Source organism: Heptranchias perlo, chromosome 17 (genome assembly GCF_035084215.1).
Source record: "Heptranchias perlo isolate sHepPer1 chromosome 17, sHepPer1.hap1, whole genome shotgun sequence".
Taxonomy (NCBI): domain Eukaryota; kingdom Metazoa; phylum Chordata; class Chondrichthyes; order Hexanchiformes; family Hexanchidae; genus Heptranchias; species Heptranchias perlo.
Genome location: NC_090341.1, coordinates 7,043,808 through 7,070,378, shown reverse-complemented (window position 1 = coordinate 7,070,378; position 26,571 = coordinate 7,043,808). Strand labels below are relative to the sequence as shown.

At 46.3% G+C, this 26,571-nt stretch overlaps 1 protein-coding gene across 1 annotated transcript in view; it reads left to right on the top strand.

Moving 5' to 3' along the window:
• LOC137334354 (collagen alpha-1(VII) chain-like) overlaps window positions 1-26,571 on the top strand; it is a 299,572-nt gene that overhangs the window by 95,964 nt on the left and 177,037 nt on the right. The window contains exons 18-30 of the mRNA XM_067999062.1: window positions 3,744-3,887; window positions 4,721-4,843; window positions 6,176-6,319; window positions 8,866-8,988; window positions 10,289-10,432; window positions 11,387-11,521; window positions 14,017-14,163; window positions 17,685-17,816; window positions 19,005-19,151; window positions 21,427-21,546; window positions 21,780-21,929; window positions 22,877-23,016; window positions 25,016-25,139. Coding sequence (XP_067855163.1) covers window positions 3,744-3,887; window positions 4,721-4,843; window positions 6,176-6,319; window positions 8,866-8,988; window positions 10,289-10,432; window positions 11,387-11,521; window positions 14,017-14,163; window positions 17,685-17,816; window positions 19,005-19,151; window positions 21,427-21,546; window positions 21,780-21,929; window positions 22,877-23,016; window positions 25,016-25,139 — 1,773 coding nt within the window. The remainder of the gene's footprint in view (window positions 1-3,743; window positions 3,888-4,720; window positions 4,844-6,175; window positions 6,320-8,865; window positions 8,989-10,288; window positions 10,433-11,386; window positions 11,522-14,016; window positions 14,164-17,684; window positions 17,817-19,004; window positions 19,152-21,426; window positions 21,547-21,779; window positions 21,930-22,876; window positions 23,017-25,015; window positions 25,140-26,571) is intronic.

The following is a 26,571-nucleotide window of genomic DNA, read 5'->3' as shown; positions in this document are numbered from 1 at the left end:
ATTACTCCCAATCCCATGAGTCCTTATCTTGTGTAACAACCTTTTGTGTGGCACCTTGTGGAATGCCTTTTGAAAATCCAAATATACCACCTCCACTGGTTCCCCTTTATCTACCCTGCTAGTTACATCCTCAAAAAACTCTAATAGATTTGTCAAACACGATTTCCCTTTCATAAAACCATGTTGACTCTGCCTAATTATATTATGATTTTCTAAGTGCCCTGTTACCACTTCCTTAATAATAGATTCCAGCATTTTCCCGATGACTGATGCCAGGCTAACTGGCCTGTAGTTCCCTGTTTTCTATCTCCTTTCTTGAATAGCGGGGTTACATTTGCTACCTTCCAATCCACTGGGACTGTTCTAGAATCTAGGGAATTTTGGAAGATCACAACCAATGCATCCACTATCTCTGCACCATCCCTTTTAGAACCCTCAGATGTAGGCCATCAGGTCCGGGGGATTTGTCGGCTTTTAGTCCCATTAGTTTCTCCAGTGCTTATTCTTTACTAATATTAATTACTTCAAGTTCCTCACTCTCATTAGACCCTTGGTTCCCCACTATTTCCGGTATGTTTTTTTGTGTCTTGTACTGTGAAGACAGATACAAAATATTTGTTTAATGTCTCTGCCATTTCCTTATTCCCCATTATAATTTCTCCTGTCTCAGCCTCTAAGGGACCCACGTTTACTTTCGCTAATCTCTTCCTTTTTACAGACTTGTAGAAACTTTTACAATCTGTTTTTATTTTCTTGCTAGTTTACTCTCATATCCTATTTCTCCCTCTTTATCAACCTTTTGGTCGTTCTTTGCTGGCTTTTAAAACTCTGCCAATCCTCAGGCTTACTACTCTTCTTGGCAACACTATAAGCCTCTTCTTTTAATCTAATACTATCCTTAACCTCTTTAGTTAACCACGGTTGGATCACCTTTCCGTGGAGTTTTTATTCCTCAACGGAATGTATATTCGTTGAGAATTATGAAATATTTCTTTAAATGTTCGCCATTGCTTATCTACCCTCATATCTTTTAATCTAATTTCCCAATCAACCGTAGCCAACTCGCCCCTCATACCTACGTAATTGTCTTTGTTTAAATTTAAGACTCTAGTTTCGGACTTAAGTTTACATATAACGAATTACATTGTGCGACCACTCTTGTTATGTGGGTCAATGAGGCAGCCATTTTGTAGACAGCGAGATCCCACAAACAGCAATGAGATGAATAGTTAGTTTTTTGATGGTGTTGGTTGTTGGCCAGTACCTGCGAAGCTGTTCTTTGTATCGTGAAATCTGATCTACAATGTCCACCTGAAGCACAAGAAGAGGGAGACAGACCTAGGTTTAACATGTCTTCTGTAGGGCAGCACCTCTGCCAATGAATCATTCCCTCATTACTCACTGGTGTGTCAGTCTAGATGAAACTTTGGTCACAGAATGACGGGATACAAGTACAACATTTAAAAAAAGAAGGTTCTAGTGAGATTAGAGTTGGGCGTTCCCCCTAATGGCCAAGGGGTTTTGATAGAGTAGACAGGGAGAAACTGTTTCCAATGGCAGGAGGGTCGGTAACCAGAGGACACAGATTTAAGGTAATTGGCAAAAGAACCAGAGGGGGAGATGAGGAGAATTTTTTTTATACAGCGAGTTGTTATGATCTGGAATGCACTGCCTGAAAGGGCGGTGGAAGCAGATTCAATAGAAACTTTCAAAAGGGGAATTGGATAAATACTTGAAAGGGAAAAAATTGCAGGGCAATGGGGAAAGAGCAGGAGATTGGGACTAATTAGATAGCTCTTTCAAAGAGCCGGCACAGGCACGAAGGGCCAAATGGCCTCCTTCTGTGCTGTATGATTCTATGTTTAAGTGTTGTCTCAGGGCATCGTTGACTGTGAATGACTTTGTGCCACCAATGTTATTAACTTGAGGCAGGAAACATTCCCATCTGTGCACAGACGATACGAGGATGACATATTCTCAGCCATTATTTTCAAACTGGAGGCCTGTGACCAGCGGTGTGCCTCAGGGATCGGTGCTGGGTCCGCTGTTATTTGTTATTTATATTAATGATTTGGATGAGAATTTAGGAGGCATGGTTAGTAAGTTTGCAGATGACACCAAGATTGGTGGCATTGTGGACAGTGAAGAAAGTTATCTAGGATTACAACGGGATCTTGATAAATTGGGCCAGTGGGCCGATGAATGGCAGATGGAGTTTAATTTAGATAAATGTGAGGTGATGCATTTTGGTAGATCAAATCGGGCCAGGACCTACTCCGTTAATGGTAGGGCGTTGGGGAGAGTTATAGAACAAAGAGATCTAGGAGTACAGGTTCATAGCTCCTTGAAAGTGGAGTCACAGGTGGATAGGGTGGTGAAGAAGGCATTCAGCATGCTTGGTTTCATTGGTCAGAACATTGAATACAGGAGTTGGGATGTCTTGTTGAAGTTGTACAAAACATTAGTAAGGCCACACTTGGAATACTGTGTACAGTTCTGGTCACCCTATTATAGAAAGGATATTATTAAACTAGAAAGAGTGCAGAAAAGATTTACTAGGATGCTACCGGGACTTGATGGTTTGACTTATAGGGAGAGGTTGGATAGGCTGAGACTTTTTTCCCTGGAGAGTAGGAGGTTAAGGGGTGATCTTATGGAAGTCTATAAAATAATGAGGGGCATAGATAAGGTCGATAGTCAAAATCTTTTCCCAAAGGTAGGGGAGTCTATAACGAGGGGGCATAGATTTAAGGTGAGAGGGGAGAGATACAAAAGGGTCCAGAGGGGCAATTTTTTCACTCAAAGGGTGGTGAGTGTCTGGAACGAGCTGCCAGAGGCAGTAGTAGAGGCGGGTACAATTTTGTCTTTTAAAAAGCATTTGGACAGTTACATGGGTAAGATGGGTATAGAGGGATATGGGCCAAGTGCAGGAAATTGGGACTAGCTTAGTGGTATAAACTGGGCGACATGGACATGTTGGGCCGAAGGGCCTGTTTCCATGTTGTAAACTTCTATGATTCTATGATTATTGGGGTCGCCTTGGCTCAGTTGGTAGCCTCTGGTCAGAAGGTTATTGATTTGAACCCTACTCCAGAACTTGAGCCTGTAATTTAGGTTGACAATTGATTGCAGTACTGCGGGAGTGCTGCTTTGTTGAAGGTGCTGTCTTTTGGTTGTAACATTAAACTGAGGTACCGTCTGCTCGTTCAGCTGGACATCCCATAGAAGAGCAGGAAGCTCCCCTGGTGTTCGAGCCAACATTCATCCCTCTTAAATCACGCCTATGGTTTTGGACTAACGACTCAAAAGATTGGGAGTTCAACTCCCAACATGAAAACTGTTAAAAAAAAACCAACTGATTCATTAATGATCTTCAGAAAAGGGAACGTGCCATCCCTTCCCGGTCTGGCCCACTCCAGTCCCACATGTGGTTGACCTAATGCCTCCTGAAGTGGCCCTGGTAAACCAGTTGTTCAAGATGAAGGCCCATCACATATGATGATATGTGCTCATCATATCCTGAGCACAAATAAAGAAAAAGGCATCGTTTACCTCACTGCGGCTGTAAATTGTCTGCCGCATTTGCCGACAAAACAACAGGGACTATACTTCAAAAGTAATTCATTGGCTTGCAAAGTGCTTTAGGACATCCTAAAGTGGTGAAAGGTGCTGTGTTATCGCAAGTCTTTCTTCACCATTGACACTTTCCCATCCTTCATCTCATTTCTCTTTGTTTGAATTAGGAACTGAGGAGAGCAGAATGCTGAGCAGCACTGTTAACACGTTTGGCGTCGAAGGATTGCAATCGGATACGGTGTACGTAATTGGAGTTTCAGCAATGGTCGGAAACAGACAGGGAATCCCCAACACAGTCACGGCGCGAACTGGTAAGTGTCTGACTTCCTTTGATTTTCTGCACTGGTGCAACAGGGCAGAGATTTCAGAGCTAAAGAACTTATTGGGGGTAGAAGTTCGTCTTATTGCGTTGTGGAGACGTTATGAGCGATTCATATTTTCAACATCAGTAAAGCAGACATTGGAACTGAAGCTGTGATCCCACCCTCCCCCGGACTGCCAACTGCTTGGTTTTGGACTTGGCTAAAGGTGGCGGCTGTAGAGGCACGGGTCGTGTCAGTGTGAGTTTTTGACATGTTTTGCATTGCATGCAAAATGCAATCTTGCTTCGCCCTCCATTCGCCCCCTTGCTGAAGCCGTTGTTGATCTGCTGCAGCAACAAGGAACGTGATGGGAAAGCCTCAGTGTATTTTTTGAATGGAACCCTTGTTGTTCTGGCATGTTTAAAGGCTTCTACCACAGCGATGGGCCTGTGCCACCTCCTGCCAGCTTTGTTGAAGTCAGCGCCAGGGGGCGCTGGGGATGGAGGAGGTTAGATGACGGTCTTTCACCTTCGAGATCTGGGGTCTTGATTCCAACCAGACTGATGGTTGAACGCCCTCTTCCCAAGAACCCCAAGGGAAATGAGTTGGGCAGTTTCATTCCAGTCCCTAGCGGACCTGATGAAATTAGCTAATTTTACCCTGCATCTAACTGTGCGGTATCTGACCTGAGAATGCCTGAAACGAGTTGAAAAGGCCATTGGATGCATGTCCAAAGAGAGAAAGGGTTGAGAGATATGGTGAGAACACAGGCAGGGTAGATTTGACCTACTAAAAAGGGACGGACTTGTTTCTTGTTTTTTTAAAAACTTTCTTTTTATAAGAATCTCTTACGGGAGGCGTGACTAATCTTCAAGTGGTTGAAACGCAAAGCTCTCGGATTCGTGTCACGTGGGCCGGAGTTAGCAGGGCGACAGCGTACAAGGTCACATGGAGGCGTGCTGATGGTAGGTGTTTGCTGTTCAGTGTTGTGAGGTTCCAGTATAGAGCGTGGGAAAATCGAACGCCTTCAGTCCCACTTGTTCCCTGCTCAAGTCTATTCCTTACAGTTCAGGCCAACAGAAATCAGGCCTGTTCCGCCCTCTCCCCCCCCAGCCCCTCCCAGTTTCCTCCTCTTTTCCACTGGAAGGAGTGCAGCGCAGATTCACCAGAATGTTACCAGGGCTCCGAGGATTAGATTGTGAGGGGAGATTACGTAAACTAGACTGGTATTCCCTGGAACGTAGAAGGTTAAGGGGTGATTTGATTGAGGCTTTTAGGATTGGGAAAGGAATTGATAGGGTAGATAGAGAGAAACGTTTTCCGCTGGTGGGGGAGTCCAGGACAAGGGGACATAACCTTAAAATCAGAGCCAGGCCATTCAGGAGAGAACGTTTCATCACGCAAAGGGTGGTAGAAGTGTGGAACTCTCTCCCACAAAAAGCAGTAGATGCTGGCTCAATTAATAATTTTAATACTGTGATCGATAGATTTTTGCTAGCCAAGGTTATTAAGGGATATGGAGGCAAGACCGGTGGATGGAGTTAGGATACAGATCAGCCATAATCTCATTGAATGGTAACAGGCTCGAGGGACTGAATGGCCGACTCCTGTTCCTATGTTCCTATGAAGCTACTCGATCAAGGTGTGTTATGGTTCCAGCAGCTCTCTGGTGACCATTCTTCATGAATGAACCTTGACAGTGAGGGCTGGATTTCCCCAGCTCCAATATTTTTATAACTTAATAAACAAAAGTGTTCAAAGAAAACGAAAAGAAGCCCAGAATTTTTTTTAATGCCCCTGTGAATCTTTTCCTGGGTTGTTAGCACCAGTGTCCTGGAGATTAGTCTTTAATTCCTGGAGGGTTGGCAACCCTACTAAGTTAAAGAGCAGACCTGAGGACGACCTCACTCACTTTAGCAGAGATCTCTGCACTTCTCCACTTCTGGCCTCTTGCGCATCCCTGATTTTAATCGCTCCACCATTGGCGGCCGTGCCTTCAGCTGCCTAGGCCCTAAGCTCTGGATATTGCTTCCCTAAACCTCTGCGCCTCTCTCTCCTCCTTTAAGGCGCTCCTTAAAACCGACCTCTTTGACCCAGCTTTTGGTCACCCGTTCTGATATTTCCTCATGTGGCTCGATGTCAAATTTTCGTCTGATAATCGCTGCTGTGAAGCGCCTTGGGACGTTTTACCACGTCAGAGGCGCTGTATGAATGCAAGTTGTCGTTGTTGTTGGTTGTCCGCAGATCCCTCGCGCTCTCAGGTCTCCATTTTAATGGATCGCTCTTCTATTCCTCAGGTGTCAAGGACAGCAGAATTCTGAGCAGTGGCTCTAGCTCGTTCGACATTGAAGGGTTGTTGCCGAACACCGTGTATGCAGTTGACGTATCGGCAATGGTTGGATCCAGGGAGGGAAGCCCGGTCACAGTGACTACAAGGACCGGTAAGTGGTGAGGTGCCAACCCACCATTGGCAACATTGCCGTTGAGGCTTAGTTGGCACAATGTTCTTGTAATTTTTTTTTTGCCGAATTTTGTGCTCCGCCAGGGTGAGGGATGCAAGTACTGGGGAATGGAACGCTTTCCAATTTGGGCACCCAGGCGTAAATTTTAACCCCACGAACGGATGGGTTGGGGGCGGGTGGAAAGGTAAAAATAGTAAAAATGTAAAACCCGACCCCAACCCGCCCATTTCCGGTTTTAACGGCAGCAGGTCGAGGGGCGGGCGACCAATCCGCTCTCAGGAGGCGGGTCGGTCAGTAAAACCGTTTAAGGAAGCTGCGGGCCTCCATTTTAATTGTTTTTTTATTTTTAACTCTTGGGGGCTGGGATTCACTGGCCTTCTGCTTCACCCCACGTAAGAGGAGGCGAGAAGGCCTGGAGCAACAGGTAAGTGCCTTTATCACACGGTTTGTGGACCAGGAGGAGCAGGAGTCCAACAAGCCTACCTGCAGCGATCCCACACATGCGATCGGCTGACCCCCCCCCGCTATGTCCGACCCACACCCCACCACAATCTCCGACCCCCTCACCACGATCTCCGAACCCTCCCTACGATCCCCGATCTCCCCACGATCTTTGACCCCCCCCAATGATCTCCAAACCCCTCCACGATCTCCAACCTCCACAAGCTCCGACCCCAATGACCCCTGACCCCGATTACGCCACTCGATGACCCCTGACCCCAATGATTCCCCCTGATGACCCCTGACCCCGATGACCGACTCGACCCCGATCTAATACTTAGCTGCTGGCATCTGCTCCCTGGCCGCTCTTCTGTCCAACTGACAGCCAATCTGTCAATCTGGCTGGCCTGTCGGGTGGAAAACCTACAGAAAAAATTGAAAGACGTCCTTACGTCAAAATTGTAAGGACATCCGGGAAACCCATACTTCCGGGTGTCCCGTCAGGAAATGCTCCCCCCACCCCCGCTCTCTTCCCAGCTCCCCGTTAATATTTACCCCCCAGTGTCAGTACTCTCAGTCTATCTAGAGAATGGTTTGATGCAGAGATCGGGAATGCACTGTCTGAAAGAGTGGTGGAAGCAGATTCAGTTGTTCATCTCAAAAGGGAATCGGGTATATACTTAAAAAGGAAAAATTTGCAGGGCTACGGGGAAAGAGCGAGGGAGTGGGATTAATTGGATAGCTCTATCAAAGAGCTGGCATAGGCATGAAGGGCTGAACAGCCTCCTTCTGTGCTACATGATTCTATGATTCTACAGGTGCCGCTACTCTGCTCCAATGATGTCCGTCACTCTCGAAAGATCCTCCCCCTGCCACAAAGATATGGTGTCTTTCTATTTTCCACACCGGTCTCTCTGAGTGAGAATGCCATTTAGTGCAGCCGATGCCCACTGAGAGATTAACCAAACCCATGTCACACGTGAGTGCTTTTGGATGGCTGCATCCAAATCACTTAGGGCTCATTTTCCAGGGGATCGCTTGGCTCCCGGGCGCAACGCAGAGGAAAAAGGGACGGAGCCCATAACCCAGTGCAGTACTGAGCGAGTGCTGCACTGTCAGAGGTGCCGTCTTTCGGATGAGACATTAAATTGCCCTCACAGGTGGATGTAAAAGATCCTGTGGCACTATTTTGAAGAAGAGCAGGGGAGTTCTCCCCGGTGTCCTGGCCAATATTTATCCCTCAACCAACATCACTAAAACAGATGATCTGGTCATTTATTTCATTGCTGTTTGTGGGACCTTGCTGTGCACAAATTGGCTGCCGCGTTTCCTACATTACAACAGCGACTACACCTCAAAAGTGCATCATTGGTTGTAAAGCGTTTTGGGGCATCCTGAGGTCCTGAAAGGCGCTATATAAATGCAAGTTCTTTCTTTTACATTGGCCGTTTGCACCCTTTAGGTTGTCCAGGGATTTTCTGAGGATCCCTGGGAAGGAGGGGTTGGGGATGTGTTTGTGCTCCAAAGAGGAAGAGCCAAGCAAATGAGGCAGGCGAGGATGTTAGCAGTCCTGTGCCTCATTTTCTCCATCAGTGTTGAGTAGGTGCCCATTTGGACGGTTGCCTAGAAGGACTAAGCCCTCGGCCTTGCGCCCAGCCCTGCTCAGGTATGGAGATTCTGAGCAGGTCTGGGTGTAAACTGGGAGGCCAGCCAGAAGGCAAGCATTACCTCTCGCAGGCCAGCAGTACAAGGATCGGGGCTGGAGGTTTTTTTTGGCTGCTGCTTTTGGACAGCGGGCAGAAGTCCCTGCCTTCAGTGGCCATTACCGCTACTGCAGGCCTCTCAAGCCAGGGGCAGCGGCTGGTTTCCTGCCCCCTTTTGTACCTGCAAGGCCCTGCCAGGTTTGGGTGTGTACCTGGGAATATTTGGGCCTAGGGACATGTCCACAAATACGATTGGGGGCAGGTCGAGTGGAGGAGAATGAGGAAAAATCGGCCATATTTTGTTTTCTGGCTCCAAATAAATTTAAAAACGGTGTTAATTATGACTAACGTATTTCTGTGGATTTTTTTCAATAAAAAAAGATGCCATCGTAGGAGATGTGACCAATGTGCGAGTGGCTGAGGCTCAAAGCCACAAGCTTCGGATCGCCTGGACAGGAGTAGGCAGGGCGTCTACATACAAAATCACATGGAAGAGCGCTGATGGTGGGTTTAATGGTTTGCTGATTTTATAAAGTGTGGTTAAAGGGTTGTCCCATCCACTGTTACAACAGCCCAGTGTCAGATCGTCTGCTCTTTGGTGGTGTAGTGGTTTTGTTACTGGACTTGTCACCCAGAGGCCCTGGGACTAGCCATCCAGAGGATGTGAGTCCGTATCCCACGCGGCAGTTTCAGATTTCGAATTCACTATTAAAAATCTGGAAATAAAAATCTGCGTTCGGTAAAAAGTGACCGTGCAGTCGTCGTATTGTCGTTAAAAAAACCCAACTGGTTCGTAAAAAGATTTACTAGGTTGATACTAGAACTGAGAGGTTATACCTAACAGGAAAGGCTGAACAGGCTGGGGCTCTTTTCCCAACAAAAGAGAAGGCTGAGGTGTGACCTAATGGAGGTCTTTAAGATTAGGAAAGGGTTCGATAGGGTGGACGTAGAGAAAATGTTTCCACTTACGGGGGAGACCAGAACTAGGGGCCGTAAATATAAGATAGTCACTAATAAATCCAATAGGGAATTCAGGAGAAACTTCTTTACCCAGAGAGTGGTTGGAATGTGGAACTCACTACCACAAGGAGTAGTTGAGGCAAATAGCATAGATACATTTAAGGGAAAGCTAGATAAACACATGAGGGAGAAAGGAATAGAAGGATATGTTGATAGGGTTAGATGAAGAGGGAGGAGGCTTGTGTGGAGCATAAACACCGGCATGGACCTGTTGGGCCGAATGGCCTGTTTCTGTGCTCTCCATTCTATGTAATCAACGTCCTTTTAGGAAAGGAAACCTGCCGTCCTTACTCGGGTCTGGCCTATACGTGACTCCATTCTCACGCCAATGTGATTGACTCTTAACTGCCCTCTGACGTGGCCTAGCGAGCCACTTAGTTGTATCAAACCACTATTAGCAGTTCAAGAAGAAGGCCCACTGTCATCATCTCAGGGCAACTGGGGATGAACAATAAAGTTCATGAGAAACCCACATCCTGAGAATGAATTTTTAAAAAAAACATCCGTGTGGTGTAACTACGGCATGGAGCTGCCTAATTGTGTGTAGGTCAGTGGTGTGGAATCACCTGTCTGTCTTTCTCTCTCCTTTAAGATGCTCCTTAAAACCTACCTCTTTGACCAAGCTTTTGGTCACCTGTCCTAATATCTCCTTACGTGGCTCGGTGCCAAATTTTGCCTGATTACGCTCCTGTGAAGCGCCTTGGGACGTCTTACTATGTTAAAGGCGCTATATAAATGCAAGCTGTTGTTGATTTTACAGCAGAGTTTTTGTCTGTTAATTCAGGAGTTGAGGAGAGCAGTGTGGTGAGTGGAGATGTCAGGTCGGCTGACATCCAGAAGCTGCAGCCCGACACAGCTTACGCTGTCAGAGTCACTCCCATAATGGGAAATAGAGAAGGGATTCCTGTCACCATAATGACAAAGACCGGTGAGTATGTGCTGGCAGGGTGTGACATTTGTAAAATTGTGAATGGAGGAACATTTTACACTGAACATAACCCACCTCAGGATAGACCCAGAAGGGGAGAACCACAGAAAATAGATACAGACCGTACAAACAAAGGACGATGCTTTATAAAAAATGCAGGTTAATAAGATAATAAAAATAGGAAATCAAGCACTGGGGTTCATTTCTAAAGGAATACAATTGAAAAGCAGAGAAGTTATGCTGAACTTGTACAGAACCTTGGTTAGACCACACTTGGAGTACTGTGAACAGTTCTGGTCTTCATATTATAATAAGGATATAGAGGCACTGGAGAAGGTGCAAAAAAGATTGACTAGGATGATACAAGAACTGAGAGGTTATACCCATCAGGAAAGATCTGGGGCTCTTTTCTCCAGAAAAGAGAAGACAGAGGGGTGACCTGATGGAGGTCTTTAAGATTAGGAAAGGGTTCGATAGGGTAGACGTAGAGATGTTTCCACTTACGGGAGAGACCAGAACTAGGGGCCATAAATATAAAATAGTCACAAATAAATCCAATAGGGAATTCAGGAGAAACTTCTTTATCCAGAGTGTGATAGAAATGCGGAACTCGCTACCACAAGGAGTAGTTGCAGTGACTAGCGTAGATACATTTAAGGGGAAGCAAGATTAACACATGAAGGAGAAGGGAATAGAAGGTTTTGTTGATAGGGTTAGGTGAAGTAGGGTGGGAGGAGGCTCATGTGGAGCATGATCGCCGGCATGGAGCTGTTGGGCCGAATGGCCTGTTTCTGTGCTGTACATTCTTTGTAACAAAGTACAAGGAAGCAAGCCATTTTGAAGGTGGTTGTACATATTGGGGCCATTATTGTGGAAAGAGAGTTCCGCTGTCTTTGATAGTAGCCTGATGTGCGTTGCTTCTTAGTGACTTCTCATCTGTTGTCGCTACAACAGCAATATCAGAAGAGGGTCAGATAGCTGGCGTCAGCGACGTGCGAGTGCTTGAAGCCCGCAGCGACGTCCTCCGCGTATCTTGGGTCGGCGTTCGTGGAGCCACAACTTACAGAATCAGCTGGAAACGCAGTGACGGTAGGTTCCCTCTGTTAAAGAAAGAAAGAACTTGCACCTTTCACGATCTCGGGACGTCCCAAAGCGCTTTGCAACCAATGAAGTACTTTTGAAGTGTAGCCTCTGTTGTAATGATGTGCTCACGTGGCGTCCTCACGCCCTGAGCTGAGTTTCAGACCCCGTATCCTTTCCGTTACAAAGACCGCTTATGCCCTCCCTCTGCCACAATGCCAGCCTCCGCCCCTACCTTGGCCGTTCGTTGCTGAAACCTCCATATGTCCTTTCGTCACCTCCAGAATCGACTGTTCCAACACTCTCCTTGTTGGTATCACTCGTCATAAACTTCAACTTGTCGAAAACTCAGTTGCTCGTATAATGTCCCGCACGAAGTCCTGCTTCCCCCTTCACCCCTATCCTCACTGACCTACACTAGCTCCCTGCCCCCAATGCCTTAAATTTATCGTCCTTGTCAGTGTCGTTCAATCCTTCTACGGCCGCACCTCATCCTGTCTAAATAATCCCCTCCAGCTCTATATTCCCCCTCTCCCACATACTCCGTTCCTCTGACTCGTCTTTTGTTCATCCTCCCTTCCTCCATCCCTCTCTGCCTCCCTCCCTCCCTCTCTTTGCTCCATCACCGGTGGTAGAGCATCATCTGCCTGGGTCCTGCTCTCTTGAATTCCCTTCCTGATCCCCTCTGAATGTCCACCCCCCTCTCCTCTCTGTACAAATGCAAGTTGTTGTTGTTTAAAAACCTTCTCAAAACCCATCTCTTCAACCAAACATTTGGTCACTTCTCCTAACCTCTCTACCCCCTGACTCAGCATCCACTGTTCTTATGCCTATTTGTGAAGCGCCTTGGGACATTCTTTGCATTAAAGGTGTTATTTTGTTGGTGTTGTAAGAATTGAACTCTTGCCTTAATCAAATGTAATAATGGTTCTAGTGAATAAATTGTGCATTTTAATGCAACGTGTTAATTAATCCCACTGATGTGGAGGTACATACCGGTGAAGGGATGGTTGTCATTCAGTGGTCTCTGTTTTAAGTCACTCGTTCAGGTGCGGAAGCCAGGAGTGTAAGGATGCAGTTGCATGTCTGCTTTTGCGACGATGCAAAGTGGTTCTGGTTGTGCATTAGCACAAAAGTGCCAATGTAACTCAAGAGACTATCAAATGAACTGAAGCCTTGAGGTGTGAGACACTATCTTACACCAAATGGAGTTCACTGAGTGCAGTATGACTCCCGTCTAATACAACTTTTGTGCACAATTCTGGGTAGTCTCAAGCCCATTGGAAACTGGGGTAAGATTCTCCTCAACTTGTTTGACATTGGACCATTTCAGTCCACCGAGGGAGACTTTCATCCTGTCAGCCTTGAGTTGATTCCAGTTCAGGCCTCAAGAGATGAAAGGACAGTGTGTTGACTCAAGAACTGTCCCTTCCGCTCATGCAGCATAACGTTAGCAACTTCAAAAGGATGGTTGGACACTTTAACTGTTTAGATTGGAGTTCTTTTATACTAAAGGAAACATTTTCAGGGCTATGTTGAAAGAGCGGGAGAGTGGGATTAATTGGATAGCTCTTTCAAAGAGCCAACACAGGCTCGATGGACCAAACGGCCTCCTTCTGTGCTGTAAGATTCTATGATTCTAGTAAGTTGCAATAATAAGACCTTCAGTTTGATTAAGCTTACAAAGCTTTGGCTAACCTTTGAGAGATATTTGCTTTGCAAAGTAAAACATGGAAACGCTCACCAAGCAATCAGTCTCTCGAAAACTGCATTAAAATACTTGCTTCTATACAACATCTTATCACATCATTGAAACCTCTCAAAGTGCTTCGTAAATCAATTACTTTTGGAGTGCAGTGACTGTTAAATGAGGTAGGCTTTTTGTGCCAGTAGCATTCCACAACTAGCAATGAACTGCACGATCAGGTAACTTCTTTACCCAGAAAGTGGTTAGAATGTGGAACTCGCGACCACAAGAAGTAGTTGAGGCAAATAGCATAGATGTCTTTAAGAGGAAGATAGATAAACACGTGAGGGAGAAAGGAATAGAAGATTATGCTGATAGGGTTAGATGAAGTAGGGAGGGAGGAGGCTCGTGTGGAGCATAAACACCGACATAGACCAGTTGGGCCAAATGGCCTGTTTCTGTGCAGTAAATTCTATGTAATCTATTCTTGGTGATGGTGGTTGAGAGAGGAATGTTGGCCAGGACACCGGGCGAACTCTTCTTCAAATAATGCCAAGGGATCTTCAGTGGCAGCCTGACCAAGCAGATGCAACCTTGATTTAATTTAATCCAAATGCAGCACTCCTCATTACTGCCCTGGAGGAGCTGCCTAGATTACGTTTGAACCTGTAACCTTTTGACCCCAAGGTGAGAGTACTACCAACTGCACCAAGCTGACTCAAAAGGCGACATATAAACCATCTATACATTTACGAAATGGCTGCTGTAACCCAGAAGTTATTTGGAAAATCACCAACATCTCTCAATTTTTGTGCAGGAGGACCTGAGACCAGCAAGGTTGTATCTGGAGACGTAACCACCTTCGATATTGTGGACCTGCAAGGGGGAGTTAATTACCTCGTGAAAGTTGTTGCATTGATCGAAAATCGAGAAGGACAGCCTGTCACTATCACCGCGACCACTCGTAAGTCACACAGGGAATGATGCTATTCCGCACTTGGATTATTCTCTGTTTCTGATCGGGACTCCCATGAAACCATTCAGCCTATCATGTCTGTCACTGCCTTGCTCTCTAGCTGTAGCCCTGTAACTAAAGGATTGATTAAGAAAGGGAAGTTAGATTATGAAAAGAAATTAGCAAAAAATATAAAAACAGATAGCAAGAGTTTCTATAGTTATATAAAAAGAAAAAGGGTGGCTAAGGCAAACATAGGTCCCTTAGAGGATGAGACCGGGAAATTAATGGTGGGAAACATGGAGATGGCAAAAATGCTGAACAAATATTTTGTTTCAGTCTTTACAGTAGAGGACACTAAGAATATCCCAACACTGGACAAACAGGGGACTCTCGGGGGGGGAGGAGCTAAATACGATTAAAATCACTCAAGAGATGGTACTCAGTAAAATAATGGGACTCAAGGCGGATAAATCCCCTGGACCTGATGGCTTCCATCCTAGGGTCTTGAGGGAAGTGGCAGTAGGGATTGTGGATGCTTTGGTGATAGTTTTCCAAAATTCCCTGGACTCAGGAGAGGTCCCGGCAGATTGGAAAACTGCTAATGTAACACCGTTATTTAAAAAGGGTAGTAGGCAGAAGGCTGGAAATTATAGGCCAGTTAGCTTAACATCTGTGGTGGGTAAAATTTTGGAGTCTATTATTAAGGAGACAGTAACGGAACATTTAGATAAGCATAATTTAATAGGACAAAGTCAGCATGGCTTTATGAAGGGGAAGTCATGTCTGACAAATTTGCTTGAGTTCTTCGAGGATATAACGTATAGGGTGGATAAAGGGGAACCAGTGGACATAGTGTATTTAGACTTCCAGAAGGCATTCGACAAGGTGCCACATAAAAGATTATTACTTAAGATAAAAAATCACGGGATTGGGGGTAATATTCTGGCATGGGTGGAGGATTGGTTATCAAACAGGAAGCAGAGAGTTGGGATAAATGGTTCATTTTCGGACTGGCAACCAGTAACCAGTGGTGTTCCACAGGGGTCGGTGCTGGGTCCCCAACTCTTTACAATCTATATTAACGATTTGGAGGAGGGGACCGAGTGCAACATATCAAAATTTGCAGATGATACAAAGATGGGAAGGAAAGTAGAGAGTGAGGAGGACATAAAAAACCTGCAAGGGGATATAGACAGGCTGGGTGAGTGGGCGGAGATTTGGCAGATGCAATATAATATTGGAAAATGTGAGGTTATGCACTTTGGCAGGAAAAATCAGAGAGCAAGTTATTTTCTTAATGGCGAGAGACTGGAAAGTACTGCAGTACAAAGGGATCTGGGGGTCCTAGTGCAAGAAAATCAAAAAGTTGGTATGCAGGTGCAGCAGGTGATCAAGAAAGCCAACGGAATGTTGGCTTTTATTGCTAGGGGGATAGAATATAAAAACAAGGAGGTATTGCTGCAGTTATATAAGGTATTGGTGAGACCGCACCTGGAATACTGCATACAGTTTTGGTCTCCATACTTAAGAAAAGACATACTTGCTCTCGAGGCAGTACAAAGAAGGTTCACTCGGTTAATCCCGGGGATGAGGGGGCGGACATATGAGGAGAGGTTGAGTAGATTGGGACTCTACTCATTGGAGTTCAGAAGAATGAGAGGCGATCTTATTGAAACATATAAGATTGTGAAGGGTCTTGATCGGGTGGATGCAGTAAGGATGTTCCCAAAGATGGGTGAAACTAGAACTAGGGGGCATAATCTTAGAATAAGGGGCTGCTCTTTCAAAACTGAGATGAGGAGAAACTTCTTCACTCAGAGGGTGGTAGGTCTGTGGAATTTGCTGCCCCAGGAAGCTGTGGAAGCTACATCATTAGATAAATTTAAAACAGAAATAGACAGTTTCCTAGAAGTAAAGGGAATTAGGGGTTATGGGGAGCGGGCAGGAAATTGGACATGAAGCTGAGTTCGGATCGGTCAATGCCCTGTGGGTGGCGGAGAGGGCCCAGGGGCTATGTGGCCGGGTCCTGCTCCGACTTCTTGTGTTCTTTAGATTTGTGGTTGGGATCAGATCAGCCATGATCTTATTGAATGGCGGAGCAGGCTCGAGGGGCCGATTGGCCTACTCCTGCTCCAATTTCTTATGTTCTTATGTTCTTATGTTCCTTTGCTTTAAATAGTTATTCAATTTTCTCTCAAAAAATGCAATTGTCTCTGCCCCAAACATTGTCTGAGGCAACTCGTGCTGCAATAGCTCAGTTGTTACTTTGCTGTGCATGCATTGGAGAGGGTTTAGAGAAGTTGCATATATTGGAGAGGGTGCAGAGAAGTGTGCAAGCATGGAGATAGTGCAGAGAAGTGTGCAAGCATTGGAGAGTGTCCAGAGAAGTGTGCAAGCATTGGAGAAAGTGCAGAGAAGTGTGCAAGCATTGGAGAGTGTCCAGAGAAGTGTGCATGCATTGGAGATGGTGCAGAGAAGTGTGCAAGCATTGGAGATGGTGCAGAGAAGTGTGCAAGCATTGAAGAGGGTGCAGAGAAGTGAGCAAGCATTGGAAAGGGTTTAGAGAAGTGTGCAAACATTGGAGAGGATTTAGAGAAGTGTGCAAGCATTGAAGAGGGTGCGGAGAAGTGTGCAAATGTTGGAGAGTGTCCAGAGAAGTGTGCAAGCATTGGAGAGAGTACGGAGAAGTGTGCAAGCATTGGAGAGTGTCCAGAGAAGTGTGCAAGCATTGGAGAGAGTGCGGAGAAGTGTGCAAGCATTGGAGAGTGTCCAGAGAAGTGTGCAAGCATTGGAGATGGTGCAGAGAGGTGAGCAAGCATTGGAGATGGTGCAGAAAAGTGAGCAAGCATTTCCTGCTTTTATCTGAGATTAACTGGTGTTAAGCTGACGCATCTTAACTACCGTTTTGTTAAGGTTAGGTGTGAAGCACGTAACATAAAGATGGATGGATTAGTGTCTTGACCAGACTCCATAAATACAAGATTTTGACAGGAATGGCCCTACCCACTCAAAAGAAGGGAGACATTCAACCCAGAATATTAATTTAGGTTAAATAGTGAAAAGATAAATTTAGGATTGATATCAGGAAATTCTGCTCTACACAGAGTGATCGATATATGGACAGAGCAGTGGAGGCAAGAACCCGGGAATCTTTAAAGAAACAATTGGACTCTGAACTGCAGTGTCTTAAGGACCTTTCTGGGGGAATGAACAAAAATGGGCCGAGTGGCCTCCTACATGTATAATTATCCTGTGATCTCACCCTAGGGACTTATCCCTCATCTGTTACCTTTTGTGTGAATAAGCACCAGCTGATATTTCTTCTTATTCCAAGTTTTAAACATGTGGCCCCCGTACCAGAGTAAAACAGCTCGGCCAATCACCTTCAGAGCCTTGTTAAAATGTTCTGTTTTCCAAAGGGAATGATTTCCCCCCCCCCCCCCCCCCCCGCCCCCCCTCCTTAATCTTTCCTTCGTTGTTCCTACGTGTCCGCATTAACCTGTTGGATTTTTACGTTGAAATTTCAGCTGCTGTCGAACGTCCTCTGGGAACGGTCGGGGGCCTGCGGATCATCAGCTCGACGAGGAAGCGGATTCAGATAGCCTGGAGCGGGGTCCCGGGAAGCTCCGGATACAGAATCTACTGGAGACTGGCAGAGGGTAAAACGCTCAGTGCACTTAACGTGTTGGTTTGAAAACCACTGGAGCAACTCAGTGGACTGCGGTAACAGGATCTGTCGGTCCTCTGCTCCCCACACTGCTGCGGTCTACATAAACAGGCCATCGTAGGCTGCACTCAGCCTGATGGCAGGTGTGAGTTGGTTGGATTTGTTTCCGACTCTCACTAAGAGCCACTTTCCTGTAGGTTTGGACTCCAAACCGAAGCTTCGATCTTCCAGTTTTCTCCCTCCTTTCCCGAGCAGCCGTTAACAAGCGCTGGGTTAGGGTTCCACTGGCCCTGCCTGTCCTTTGATGCCTACACCCAAGTTGCCGTTCTTTAAACGTCAGTAGGCTATTCTTCCACATGAGGCATCACCACCAATCCCAATCCTGTCCTCTCCCGGCATCGACTCACTGGCATTTTCCTTGCAGTTGCCCCCTGGACAGCAATGAGGGACAGGAACCCTGGCTGATGTTTCTAATCCCCCAGCTCAGGGGCACAAAAGCCAATTTGTAACCTAGAACATTTCTTGAACCGTATTGCTCAGTGCCATGTCAGATGGTGGATTTACTCATTGCGGCATTGGAGGGGGGGTGGTGGCATTGCTCTGTCTTAGTTTTAACTTGTACAAAAATGCACACACATGCGTGAAGGTAGCGTTGGCTGTATTAGGAACATAGGAACAGGAGTAGGCCATTCAGCCCCTCGTGCCTGCTCCGCCATTTGATAAGATCATGGCTGATCTGTGATCTAGCTCCATATACCTGCCTTTGGCCCATATCCCTTAATACCTTTGGTTGCCAAAAAGCTATCTATCTCACATTTAGCAATTAAGCTAATATCAATTGCCGTTTGCGGAAGAGAGTTCCAAACTTCTTCCACCCTTTGTGTGTAAAAATGTTTTCTAATCTCACTCCTAAAAGGTCTGGCTCTAATTTTTAGACTGTGCCCCCTACTCCTAGAATCCCCAACCAGCGGAAATAGTTTCTCTCTATCCACCCTATCCATTCCCCTTAATATCTTATAAACTTCGATCAGATCACCCCTTAACCTTCGAAACTCTAGAGAATACAACCCCAATTTGTGTAATCTCTCCTCGTAACTTAATTCTTGAAGTATTTGTTTAGATCCTAATTAGGCAAAATATTTATTGAATAAAATTCTTCACTGCTTTGATCTGCCGACAGGAGGCCCAGAGGTCAGTAGGTTGGTTACACCAAACATCAACACATTTGACATCCTGAACCTGCAGGCCGGGAGGAGTTACATCATCAGAGTCTCCTCACTTTTTGGTGATCGAGAAGGGACTCCTGTTCCAATCACCACTAGTACAGGTAAGAGTCGGTGATCTTTTAACAAGAAATTCTATATGTGTTTGATTGCAGTGGTGCATTTACTGAGGTTCTGATTAGTGCTTGCTTTATTCTGAATTGCTGTCTCGCCCCTGAGTCTGAGAGTTGTGTGTTCAATTCCCACTCCTGAGACAGAGGGCATGATTTTATCAGGGAGCCGGGAAGACGGCGGTGGGCGGGGAGAGGAATTCCTGACGGGAAACCTGGAAGTACGGGTTTCCCGGATGTCCTTACGAATTTGACTTAAGGACGTCTTTTTTTTTCTACGTTTCCCGCCCAACAGGCCAGCCTGATTGACAGGCTGGCTTCAGTCGGAAGAGGAAGGAAGAGGACATGAAAAGGTAAGTGTTGGATGGTGTGGCTCAGTCATCGGGGGCCCTCGGGGTGTGGGGGCAGTCATCGGTGGGGGGGGGGGGCAGTGATCGGGGGATCATCGGGTGGGGGTCAGTCATCGGGAAGGTTGGGGTCGGGGGTCATCACCGCAGTTGGAGATTCGTGGGGGGGGTTGGAGATCGTGGGGGGGTCGGAGATCGTGGGGGGATCAGCGAATGGGGGTCGGAGATCGTGGGGGGGGGTCAGTGAATGGGGTCAGAGATCGTTGGGGGGTCAGTGAATGGAGGTCGGAGATTGTGGGGGGGGGTCGGAGATCGGGGAGGGTCGGAGATCGGGGCGGGGGTCAGCGAATGGGGGTCGGAGATCGTGGGGGGGTCAATGAATGGGGGTCGGAGATTGTGGGGGGGGTCGGAGATATCATGGGGCGGTGGGGGGGAGTGTTGGTCAGTCACGTTTGTATGGTCACTGCCGGTAGGCTTGTTGGGCCTGGGGGAAGCACTCCTACTCCTCCGGGCCCACAAGCAGTGCTATAAAGGCACTTACCTGCAGTTCCGAGCCTTCTCGCCTCCTCTCACATGGCGTGAATTGGAACCTCGGCCCCCGGGGTTGAAAACAAAAAAGCTGTAAAAGTGGGAGCCCGCAGCCACCTTGAAAGCTTTTAATGACCGACCTGCTTCCTGAGAGCGGGTTGGTCGCCCGCCCCTCATCCAGCCTCCGTTAAAACCGGAAGTGGGCGGGTTGGAGGCGAGTTGGAGTCGGGTATTAGGTTTTAAAAATTTTTACTGCCCCCCGCCCCTAACCCACCCATTTTTCCCATTTAAAATCATGCCCATAATCTAGGCTGAAACTTCAGTGCAGTACTGAGGGATTGCTGCACTCTGATGTGCCTGCAGATGAGACGTTAAAACCGAGGCTCAGTCTATCCTCTCAGGTGGACGTAAAAAAATCCCATGGCACTATTTTGAAGGAGCAGAGGAATTCTCCCAATGTCCTGGCCAGTATTTATCCTTCACTAAAACAGATCGCCTGGTCATTTATCTCATTGCTGTTCGTGGGACCTTGCTTTGTGTGAATTGGCTGCCGCATTTCCTACATTACAACAGTGACTTCTCTTCAAAAGTACTTCATTGGCTGTAAAGCGCTTTGGGACGTCCTGAGGTCGTGGAAGCCGCTACATAAATGGGAGTTCTTTCTTTCGTGAACTTGTGTGAAGCTGACCTGAAATTATGGGGATCATTTGGATGGGCTCTGGATGGTAGGTTAGCCTTGGCCGATTGAAACACTTGGCATTACACAACCACAGAGCTCTCCAGTGAAAGGGATTTCCGCGGGGAGGTTAGTCCTGAGGGGGACCTGCAAACTGCATGAATTCACTGCAAGTCAAATTTCCTCATCATGTTTACATGATCAAAAAAAAACACACACACACATCACCTTCATGCAGGATCTTGCTTGGCTCCAGGTTGCTACTGGGACCATACTCCTTTTAGTTCTTTTCCTAAAGCATCAACGATCTGGTGGTCAGCATGGAGTTGGCGAATATTGCCCATGGTGCCCATGACTAGCTCCCATCCTGCTCACTTTTTTTATGGTTCGGAGTGGGGAAGTGCTGAGCGGCGGCCAGATTTTCTCCCCGTCAGAGAGCTGAGTCATCCATAGGCCTTAACTGTGCACCATCGAGTGTCCAACATTGAGGAAAAACCTAATTGCGAGTTGCCCGTCTCTCATGGCTCCAGTCGATGCTTGGCTTGGAGTGACAAGGCAAAAAGGGGAAGAAGCAACTTGGAGGGGCAGGGGACCAAGGATCGTGCCTTGCCTGCACAAAATATCTTATTTAATTTGGACTGAGGTGATGTTTTGACGATTTTAATCTTCCTAGTTTCTGAGCCACGGCCTGAAAGTTCTCTCGTTACTTTGTTTGCAGCTCAGGCTGAGAAGGTGCAGGGATTCCGAGTGACCGACATCGATACAGGCAAGATGACACTGGGCTGGAACCGCGTACCTGGGGCTACATCCTACATCCTCTCTTGGAGACTTGCTACGGGTAGGTCTCTCGGCTTCACCTTCTTTACCTGAAAATCCTATAGGGACTGAAGGACTGCGCAACAGCATTGTCCTTGTAAACCATGACCAAAGTTTGAATCTGGCCTAGACAAAAGATCTCATCTCATTGGGGCCTTTTTGCTCAGCACCAGGTTATATGTGCTGCAAAGCAGAAGCTAAATTGTTAGTTTCTGACCACTGACCCCCATTAATCCCACAGTATTTATGTTTCAGCACAAAAAGAACAGCAGTCGATCACCGTATCAGCAACAACAGGTTCTTATCAGATCTCCGATTTGCGACTTGGACATGAGTACGTTTTTACAATCCGGCCAGTGTTTGGTACGGAGATAGGACACGAGACCTCCATTACTGAAAGACCTGGTAAGTGTAGAATCATAGAATATTCCAGCAGCACAGGAACGGGCCCACCAAGTGTGTTTTTCTCCACAGGAACCATCCTGTCTAATTCTACTCTCCTGCTCACTCCCCATTGCCTTTAACATTCCTCTTTCTAAAGCGACTAATTCCCTTTTAAAAAAAATGTATGGATCCTGCTTCAATTATGGTTTGTGTCACATTTTAACCAACATCTGGGTAAAAAAATTATTTTTCTAACCTCCCCTTTAATTCTTTTTGTGATTATCTTAAATTTAACTTGCGTTGTAATTATACACTGGGGAGGTAATGTTCACACTGTTACACATGATGTATAAGGAAGTTTATTTTAATTGTTTGGGACTATAACATGGTGTATCACTAAGACTTCACTAACCCTGTGCTCGCTGACCTACATTGGCTCCCAGCCCACCAATGCCTCAAATTTATAATTCTCATCCTCGTGTTCAAATCCCTCCCTGGCCTCGCCCCCTCCCTATCACTGTGACCTCCTCCAGCCCTGCAACCCTTTGAGAACGCTGCGTTCCTCCAATTCTGGCCTCTTACACATCCCCAAATTCCTTTGCCCCACCATTACCTTTAGCTGCCTAGGCCCTAAGCTTTGAAATTCCCTCCCTAAACCTCTCCACCTCTCCACCTCGCTCTCCTCCTTTAAGACGCTCCTTAAAACCTACCTCTTTGACCAAGATTTTGGTCACCTGTCCTAATATCTCCTTATGTGTCTCAGTTGTCAATTTTTGTTTGAATACGCTCCTGTGAAGCGCCTTGGGATGTTTCACTACATTAAAGGCGCTAAATAAATGCAAATTGTTGTTGAGAAGACCAGACAAACCAAGTGATCGGGTGACACCAAGCTGTAGTGTGTAGGAGGAATGGGTGAAAGGTGGTTTGCACAGAGCAAGACAATTTTTGAGGCTTTGGTTTGGTTGCAGTGTGTAGCAGAGCCCGAGCTGACATTGTGTTCCTGGTCGATGGCTCCTGGAGTATCGGACAGGACAACTTTCAGAAAGTGAAGCAGTTCTTATACAACGTGGTCTCTCATCTACCTCGCATTGGACCTGATGCAACGCAGGTAGGTCTATCCCACCCCAGTAACGTCACTACAATGGTCTGAGAATCTGGGTATTGGTTCTTTGAGTTCTAATGAGCAATCTAAACACCTATAGGGATGAGATTGTTGTGTTATAATAAACAGGTTTTTTTTTGGCACTGGATTTTGTTAAGCTGTCAGCTTGGCTCAGTTGGCAGCTCGGGCAGAAGGTCAGAGGTTCAAGCCTCACTGTGGACTTGAACGCATGATTTAGGCGGACACTTTATTTGGAGTGCTGCGTTGTCATAGCTGCCATTTCTCGGATGACACGTTAAACTGAGGCCCTGGCTGTCTGTTCAGGTGGATATAAAAGATCCCACAGCACTATTCAAGGAGGGGCGGGCCGTTCTCCTGGTGTCCTGGCCAACATTCCTCCCTCAATCAACACCAGCAAAAACAGGTTAAACTGCTCATTGACCTCATTTGTTGTTTGTGGGACCTTGCTGTGTGCAAACTGACTGCCACATTTGCCTAGATAAAAACAGTGACAGCACTTCAAAAATAATCCATTGGTTGTAAAACCTCCTGAGAGTTTGATAAGATTCTATATAAGTGCAAGTTCTTTCTTCTTTTTTTTGTAAAGGGCTTACATATCTCCTTGGTAGCACCTATCAATCACCACCTTGTTGATTAGTGTAATAATACTGAGCCAAGATGCACATCAAGATCTGATTAATTTGATCCCGTGAGGTAGCAGAAAAACCCCTTCATCTTGGAATTTTCAAATCACTGTTGTAACGTTGGTATGAAGTTGTGTTGTGATTGTGTTCAGCCACTGACTAGTTCTTGTTTTAACAACGAATTCACACGATGACACAGTGTGATTCTGGGGTTAGTTTACTCGCACTGTAATAATCCTAAGGGACTGGGTTGTGTGAAGATGTGGTTCCTTCCACCCTTGGGAAAGCAATGGTGGGGGGGGGTTATGGAGGGGGGGGGGGAAGTTGGGTATATGAGGCAAAATCCATGTAAATAGGCCAGGAGGAAGGAACAAATTGTCCAATTGATGAGACTTTGAAGTGAAGCATTTCCTAGAATTCATAAGTCGAGAAAAAAGGCAAATGGGAGGAAACACAAAGAGAGAAAAAATAAGTCTGTCTTTTGAAAATGAGACTTACCATTTTGCCTGTTGGGTTTGCAAGATGAAGACTTCTTGCATCCAACTTGGGAGCATCCAACTTAGAGCCTCCCATCACGTTCATAATTATCATGTCAAGGTGCAGCAGAAGGTAAACTGTTCAAGAAACAGGACATTTTATCTTTGGGCGATAGTGTGAAATGGCCGATTTCGAATTAGCCGCCCGTTATACGGATGGACGATTGACTTCTATTGACTTCAGTCGGAAGGAAAAGAGGGTTTAGTCTAAAATGGGCGGCTAATTCAATATCAGCCATCGCTCAAAGTTAAAATTACCCTCGTAGTGTTACACAGTCCTTTCACCTCTGGGATCTACGTTTGAACGTAATCCGAACTGATAGATTGAGAATTTACCCTCTCTGCTGACTGTCAGGTTCATCCATAACACGGTCTTAATCCAGTTTCTAGAGGGCACGGGTCTACAGTACAAAATTTTGCTACTGGACGGTCCTAAAATCAACACCAGCTTCACAAGAGGACCTGGGTGACATTTCCACTTACAGCATCAGCCATCCTTGTGGCCTTTGTATGTCAAACTACCAGACAATGGGCAGTCTGGAGCTGTGTAGTTGTATTCACTGATGTCAGGCTCAATACTGCATAAAGTCATTTCCCATAGGATTCCTGTTGGGAACAAAGAGCGAAGCTTTAATGCCATTACTCTGAGCGACAATCAAAACCACGTCTCAGAGATGGAATAACAACCACTAGGTCAATACCCCCGGTATGAGCTACTCTGAAACTTTCAAGTCAAATAAGGATTACGCCAATTCCATTTAGTGCTTTGATTAGCAACGTCACAATTGGTTTACCTTTTAATTTTGTCCATGTCTTTTTACGCAGGTCTCAGTAGTTCAGTACAGCGATGAGTCTAAGATTGAAATCCCACTTGGTAGACTTGGAAGCCACCAGGAGCTGCTCCAGGCCATAAGAGAACTTCCGTATCAAGGTGGTGGCACTAAAACAGGTAGAGTATCTGAATGCCAAAGGTAGGCACAAAGAAAGGATCTTCTGGTGTGCTTGCAGTGCATTCTGATCTGCTGCACTGGCAATGACTTGCTGGCTGAGGTGAAGATAGGCTGCTCCTTCTGCCATACTTCCAAAAATAAAGTTACTGGGGCTGAATGCAATTGGTTTTTCTGGGGGAATCTTGCTGTAACTCTGGCAAGAGTTCGGCAGCATGGCACAGAAATAAACCAGGACCCGGATACGCCAAGTCCTGGCCTATGCTGGGAGTTCCTGGTCGGCCTTGTAAGGGTTGGAGCTTCCATCCGCCCACTTACAAGGGCAGTGATGCAAAGCAAGTGGAGCCAGGAGTGGGGGGCTCCTTACGTTGGAGTTAATGGGACCCGTCGAACGTACGGAGGATGGTACACCCAGAGAGAAGAAGCGTACTGTCCTTCAGAAGCTGTGGTTGATTCAGTTGAACATAGGAACATAGGAACAGAAGTAGGCCATTCAGCCCCTTGTGCCTGCTCCTCCATTTGATAAGATCATGGCTGATCTGTGATCTAACTCCATATACCTGCCTTTGGCCCATATCCCTCAATACCTTTGGTTGCCAAAAAGCTATCTATCTCAGATTTAAATTTAGCAATTGAGCTAGTATTAATTGCCGTTTGCGGAAGAGAGTTCCAAACTTCTACCACCCTTTGTATGTAGAAGTGTTTTCTAATCTCATTCCTGAAAGGTCTGGCTCTAATTTTTAGACTGTGCCCCCTACTCCTAGAATCCCCAACCAGTGGAAATAATTTCTCTCTATCCACCCTATCTGTTCCCCTTAATATCTTATAAACTTTGATCAGATCACCCCTTAACCTTCTAAACTCTAGAGAATACAACCCCAATTTGTGTAATCTCTCCTCGTAACTTAACCCTTGAAGTCCGGGTATCATTCTAGTAAACCTACGCTGCACTCCCTCCAAGGCCAGTATGCCCTTCCGAAGATGCGGTGCCCAGAACTGCTCACAGTACTCCAGGTGCGGTCTAACCAGGGTTTTGTATAGCTGCAGCATAACTTCTGACCCCAGTTGAAGATCCTACATGGGTGAAGTGGTGGGGGGGGTGGGGTGTTGGGGGGACAATTGTTGAAGGGCGTTGGAGCTTCCGGCTATTATGGGCAGGCAGGTTCCCAGAGAGGGGACTAAAGTGATGCTTGCGCCCGCCTGCCCTTTGCTAATGGGCCCTCCCATTGGTCCTGCAGACACTGGCAGGGTCAATGCTTAAGGCATCGGAAGACACAATCTAAATGGAACTGCTGGGATTTTTGGTCCCTCATTTCTTTTCAAATTGTTGAAAGATGTCTGGCTCTTTTAACAAGGTGCCTTTGAGCCATTTTGCTTTCAAAAGTGAGCCACTGCAGACCATTATCAGAGGATCATTTGTCCAATTAACCATAC